Source organism: Dendrobium catenatum, unplaced genomic scaffold (genome assembly GCF_001605985.2).
Source record: "Dendrobium catenatum unplaced genomic scaffold, ASM160598v2 original_scaffold_209636, whole genome shotgun sequence".
NCBI lineage: Eukaryota > Viridiplantae > Streptophyta > Magnoliopsida > Asparagales > Orchidaceae > Dendrobium > Dendrobium catenatum.
Genome location: NW_021528048.1, coordinates 118,813 through 125,756, shown reverse-complemented (window position 1 = coordinate 125,756; position 6,944 = coordinate 118,813). Strand labels below are relative to the sequence as shown.

The following is a 6,944-nucleotide window of genomic DNA, read 5'->3' as shown; positions in this document are numbered from 1 at the left end:
AAAATCAGGTAATCTCATCATAGGTGCTTCCATCATTCGCTTCTTAATCTCCTCAAAAGCCCTAGTTGCAGCTATGGTCCAAAGAAACTCTTCTTTCTTAAGGCAATCCGTTATTGGCGCTACTTTGGTGCTAAAATTTCGAATAAACCTCCGATAAAATGTGGCCAATCCGTGAAAACTCCTAACATCTCTAATATTCTTGGGTTCTGGCCACTCATTTATAGCTCGCACCTTTTCAGGGTCAGCAGATATGCCTCGGGAAGATATGATAAATCCAAGGAAGGTTACTTGATTTGTGAGGAAAGTGCACTTCTTAGGATTGGCATACATCTGCTCCATTTTCAAAATCTCACAAACTTGTCTTAGATGATTCAAATGTTGTTCCACCGAATGACTGTAAATTAAGATATCATCAAAGTATACTACAACAAACTTTCCAAGGAAAGGCCTAAGGATCTGAGTCATCACTCTCATAAAAGTGCTTGGGGCGTTGCTTAATCCAAAAGGCATTACAGTCCACTCGTATAACCCATCTTTGGTTTTGAACGCCGTCTTCCATTCGTCCCCGGGGCGGATTCTAATTTGGTGATAGCCACTCTTAAGATCGATCTTCGAAAATAGTGTGGCTCCGGTCATCATGTCCAACATGTCATCTAACCGAGGGATTGAGAAGCGGTACTTGACAGTGATTTTGTTGATAGCACGGCTATCAACGCACATTCTCCACGACCCATCCTTCTTAGGGGTAAGAAGGGCAGGAATCGCACACGGGCTAAGACTCTCCTTAATGAACCCTCGTTGTAACAGCTCATCTACTTGTTTCTTGAGCTCCTCATGTTCAGTGGGGTTCATTCGGTAATGGGGTAGGTTTGGTAAAGAAGCTCCAGGCACTAGGTCTATGGCATGTTGAATGTCCCTTAGAGGTGGCAGTTGGTAGGGCAAATCTTCAGGGAAGACATCAGAAAAAGTATCCAAAAGTGGTTTTACTTCCTTAGGGATTGGTTCTTCTTCTTCTACACTCACTTCCCGGGCTACTAACGCGTAAAGAGGGGCTCCCGACTCTAATTCCATACCTAGGTCTTTAGCAGTTAATAAATTCAAGCCTGTGTTGGGTTTCAGGGAGTTGGGCTTAACTTCTTCCTTGGTAGACTTAGGTTGAGTGGGTAAGAGTTTAATCTTCTTGCCCTCGTGTTCAAACACACATGTGTTCGATCGTCCATAAATGTGTACATCGTTGTCGAACAACCAAGGGAAGCCAAGGATGATTTGACCCACATCCATTGTCAAAACCTCGCACCAAAATTTCTCTTTATATCCAACAAACTCAATAGGAACGAGACTCGTATCTTTTACCTCCAAGATGGTTGAGTTGATCCAGGCGACTTTGTAGGGGTTTGGGTGTGGTGTGGTCCTTAACTGAAGTTTCAAAATCATAAAAGAAGATACGACGTTGATACAACTTCCACTGTCTATTATGACTTTGCAATTCTTGTCTCCAATCTTAGTGAAAGTGTAGAAGATCGAGGTCCTTCGCCAGTCTTCGCTAGGCTTAGGCTGCGAGAAGGCACACCTAATGACTTGCAGATCTAAGTGATTCATCTTTTGAAGACAGTGGATCACAGCAGTATCCTCTTCGTTGAAAAACTCTTCATCATCATCCATTTGGTGAACTAATTCAGCTTCAGGCTCATCCTCTTCTTCCGTTACTTCTTCAATTATTGTGACCTTAAACGGGCTGGAGCATTGAGAGGCAATATGTCCGTACCCATGGCACCTAAAACACTTAGTGCCGACAGTGGTTTTGGGTGTCTCCCGTTCAGGTGTTTTCCCTTTATAGTCTGATCGAGGTTGGGCTTGGCTAGGGGAAGGCCGACTACCTGAGGGTCCAGTGGGTTTGTTGTAAGGTTGGCTAGAAGAAGACTTGAATGGGTTGGGTCTAGAGTCTTGAGTCCTAGTGACGTGGCTCCTAAATTCTTCCAGGTCTAGTACAAGACTACAGGCAGCTTCATACATATTCACTCCTCTAGCAAATAGTTCATTTCTAAGATCTTCCCTCAATCCAGCTCTGAACATTGACAGGAGTTGTGTAGGAGTGGTGGTCTCTTCCCCGTTACAGCGAATCAAGAAATCATCAAAGGTTGATATGTATTCCTTAACAGTCTTACTTCCTTGAGTTAACCTATTCCAACGATCTAATAGTCTTGGGTAGTAGGAGGGAGGGAGATATTTTCTTTTCAGTTCGTGCTTCATCGCTCCCCAGTCAGCTATAGGATATTCTCCTCTAGTTTCTCTCATGTGCTCTACGTTAGTCCAGTATTGGTTGGCTCTACCAATCAACTTCATCTCAGCAAATCTCACCTTTTTCTCTTCAGAAATATTATACCACTTGAAATAGCTATCCATCCCTTTGAGCAAATCAAGAAAAACTTGGGGTTCTAACGTACCATCAAACGTAGGGGGGTCTACCTTAATACTCTTAAGGAGTTGCGTATCGTTGTCCCTCCAAGGTGCGTCACGTCCTACCGGTTCTTGATGGGGTCGGTGATTGGGTCGGTAGTAGTCTCTAGGAGGTCTGTACTCTGTTCGGGCATCTTCGCCATAAGGTGATTGTGGTCTAGATGGGGTATAGATGGCCGGGTGTCCTGCCCTTTCGATGTTGTCTAGTATTTCCCCCATATGACGTTTAAGCTCCGCTACACTCATTTGGGTGTCCCTAATTTGTTGTGACATTGAGCCCAACTGGCTCACAATCATGTCTAAGGTTGCTTGCATATGTGTGGGATCCATGGTTGGGTGCTAAGGATCACTAGGAAGGCTTCCTAAGTCAAGGGCAGCAGCTAATCCCACTGAAATGCTTGCTGAAATTGTAACTACAGCAGCTGGAAAGTCCAGGGCAGCAAGCACAGAAGAGGGTGAAGTTACCTAAGTGTTTCGGCAAGGCTCCAGGGTCTAGACAGCACCTAAACAGCGACTCTAGGTCCGCTAACGGATGTATAACAGCTGCAGAAAACAGTGGACAGCAACTTAACACTACCTAGAACTCACTCTACCGGCTATACTAAGTGCAGAAAATTAGCGGGCAGCAAATGTCTAAGTGGCCTAGACTATTATGGATGTCAAAATGAAGGTGGCATCACTTAAACACATGAAGATACTAATGTAAGATGAAATAAATGATGCAGATTTTTCTGGACAGCAGTAGAAAAACAGGAAATAAATCTATCTAGTTGATGGTATGCATGCAAACTTCTAAGGATAACTTAAATTGTATTCCTAGGATGCAATCTAGCAAAGGGAAAGCATGCTAGCCATGCTCTGATACCAAGATGATGTGTGATACGTTCAAGAATTGCACATGAAATTCATTAAGAATCACAAAGTTTACCAATGTAAGATTAAACTTTCGTAGGTTAAGATTCAAGAAATTTCCGTTAACGAAATGTTATGATAAGCGGTTACAAACTAGTGTTTAGACACAATTAATGAAGGGTCTCAAAAGTTACACAATAAAGCAAATGCGGAAAATAATAGAATCCCACGGCTAATGTCTAGAAAGTTCACAACGAGTACCTTGCTCACTCACACTCAAGTCGGGCTTAGCGGGAGAAGGCCTTTAGCAAACTTACCGATGCCACGAAGACGGTGGCCACACCAATGGACTTTAGCCACGGAGAGGTTGATGGTGACGAGGATGGCGTGAATGCTTGACTGTCGATACTCCAATCGTAGCTTGAAAATCATCGGTCGATGATGCTCACAAGAATCGGGACGACTCGCTCCAAGTATTCTTCAACTGTGGCGTCGTCTTCAAATCCTACGTCAAAGCACGGAGATCGTAGGATATTAATGCTTCCGTCGGCGTTGAACACCAATCCCCAAATGTCATTAATGCCTTAATGGGGGCATTAAGGGGGCTCCACCATGGATGGGGCCGGCGGCTTCTAGAGGGGGGGAATTGGGTGTGGGAGCAATGGAATAGCTTCCAAATTAGCACATGAGGTTTAGGAAGGGTTAGGATGAATTCCGTTTGAATTTGAGTTTCATCATGAAAACGGACTTAAAACTTTCCTAATTTGGAAATTCCAAAATTGGAAAGTTTTTGAAATTCAAATTTTGAATTTCAAAATTGGAATTCGTAGGGAAGGGGTTGAGTGGGTGAGGGGAGGTTGCCGGCGAGGTGGTCGGTAGAGGTTGAGGTGGTGGTAGGCGGCGGTTTCCCAAGGGGCGGCGGCAATGGGGTTGAGGAGGGAATTCTTGTAGTGGAGGTGAAGAAAATGGAGGAAAATACGAACGCGATGATCGAGAACTAACCATGAGCCGCGGACTCTTCCAACGACTGGTGGGCCTTGCGAATTGCTCCTCTTGAGCTCTCTTCCCTCTCAAGCACTCATGCTAGAAAAGTAGAAACAAAACATAACTTTTTCATTCAAAATTCATTAACCTCAATACAACTAGAAATGACCTATATATAGGTCCCAACACAAAAGAAAAATACAAAGACTATATTGCCCTCGGGGCTACAATCGTGACTCAGCTCATACTAAGGGTACAATAGGAAACTCCAAGAAATAAAAGAAAAATGCATAAAAGAAAATACATAAATAACTAGAAATATAAATTCTGAATCGTGGCCGTCGATCTGCGTTGTCTCCTGCGATACACATGCTTGAATCTCTGATCGATGTCCGCATCATATATATTTTTATATTTATTGATATTAAAATTTTTCAATAATTCTAAAAAAAAATGCCCATCGAGTAAAAGCCCATTCAATTCATTTGCTTGTCGTCCTAATCCTTTTATTATTACAACAAAAGTCATGCTATTACTTTCTTGGAAAGACTTGTGTTTATGTCTGTGATATATTTATTTAAATTTTAAATGTCTTGTATACAGTGCACTGGAACCCAGTTCCCTTAATCTAGCAATATATCCTCTGCTGACATCATATGCTAGTCCAGACAAGCAAGCTTATCCACGCCATTCTTTGAGCCGTGCTGCTCTTATAACCAGTGGAAGTCCCATTTTTCTGCTTGATGCTTTCACAAACCTCATAGTGTACTATTCTCCAACGGCTGATCCATCACTTCCATTTCCGCCGCCCCATGACTGTGAGTACTCACCTGCTTGATTTCTTTGTATTATTGCTTATCTATTTCACTACCACCATTAGTGCTAATACCTTCTGAGGACTCCATAGTCGAGATGTGTTAATCAGAACTTATGGGTAGAATCCTGCTGCTTATAGATCAACAGTGAGGTCAGTCAGCAGCAGGATTCAGACGTTGAGTTTTGGATATTTAATTTTTTCGTCTTCGTTTTCTTCTGGTGCAAAATTTCTGATTCATGATCATTTAAAGGACTTATTTGATTGCCAAAAGTCATTTGGTTGGAAGTAGTTAGAAAAATGAATGTTGATTTTAAAATCTATAAAGATTTTAAAATTTTTTCAGAAATATGGATTTTATTTTTGAACTCAGATTGAGTGAAAATAAAATCATTATTTTTTTTAAAAAGGATTTCCAATTGGAAAGTAACCAAATGAGTCTTAATGGAAAGTGAAATTTAAAATGAAAATCAAATTTGATAGAGCTTGGTAGCAATAAAAAACTTATTATTAATTAAAAAAATATATAATATATGCAACAATTTTAAAGATTTACTCTCTCTATTACACTTTGTACAATTACTTTCACCAATAGTAACAGCCATGCTAAACAAATCCTAAATTTCTGGTAAGGTTTATCTAAAATTCTCTGAATTTGCTTTGAAATGAGTGGAATATAAATTTTGATTCAATATTCATTTAAGTACTCATCTTAAAGAAAATTTAATAATTTTGAGATCTATCTTGTCCGAAAATTTGTCATTTGAAAAAGAACAATGCTTGGAGTAGTTAGAATTTTTTTTTTTTGAGAAAATGAGCAGTAAATCACAAAGTATGCCGATCAAACACATCCTTACACATGGTCTTGGAGAAATAACTTTCTTGTTGAACTTTTCAACTATTGGGCCGCTGATCCACTACGTCAAGTTGGATCAACTTTTCAACTACTGACTGTCTCGAATTCCTCTACATCAAGTTGGAATATGAAAATAGCTTTTCAAAATAATAATAATAAAAAGAAATATCCCATCACACAGGCTGTAAGCTGAAAAAGACCACTGAGATGACATATTGCACGTGTGAATAAGACTTACTTTGTTTCCAGGTCTACTACGAAGCACGGTGAATAAACTAAAGCAAGAAAGGAGCATTACTCCTAGGCTCTTATTCATTCATGGCGGTCATGATGACTCTTCAGTATTCGAGAACTATCTCATTGAAGAGCAGGATGTGGATGGCACGGGTATAACGAGCGTCATGGGCTTTGTTTCATTTCTCGAGGAGATTACACGGGATGTTTCCGAGTACCTTAAATAGAGCACAGGCAAGTTGAAATCAACTTTATGGGTAAGCAAAGCTTTCCAGTCTTTGTTGAAATGGAACATAATCACAATGTGAAATTGTGAGTATTCTTCTTTAGTAGTTATTTTGTGCGAGAGCTTATTAACATATTTCATTTTTTTATATGACTAAGAGAACTTCTGAAAATTTTGTTAATTTCAACGTGATGTATTTTATGGCAATTGCTAACATCTAACACTGGAGTTTTTTGTTTAGTTATATATTTGATAGCGTTCTAAAAAGCATAAAAAAGTCCCAAATGAGCCCTAATTACTAATTATAGTTGTCCATCATTAAATGCATTGCTGTACGCAATATATACAAATGATGCTCCGTATATGATATACAAACAGTCAGATCCATTGAGCTTTTCTTCATTTCTTCACTTTTCTTCCCTTTCTTTAAAAGCACCACTTGTATTAACAGTATGATGCACTCTGTTTAGGCCTTATTTTGTTGCTTGAATGAGCATTCTGTCTCAACCGAATGAGCCCTT

The 6,944-nt window shown here is 40.2% G+C and overlaps 1 protein-coding gene across 1 annotated transcript in view; it reads left to right on the top strand.

Moving 5' to 3' along the window:
* The window catches only part of LOC110094402 (protein transport protein SEC23), a 28,755-nt gene extending 22,088 nt beyond the window's left edge, over positions 1–6,667 (top strand). Inside the window, exons 13-14 of the mRNA XM_020819629.2 lie at positions 4,897–5,111; positions 6,213–6,667. Of these exons, the coding sequence (XP_020675288.1) occupies positions 4,897–5,111; positions 6,213–6,424 (427 nt within the window). The 3' untranslated portion in view covers positions 6,425–6,667. The remainder of the gene's footprint in view (positions 1–4,896; positions 5,112–6,212) is intronic.
* The last annotated feature ends 277 nt before the right edge of the window (positions 6,668–6,944 follow it).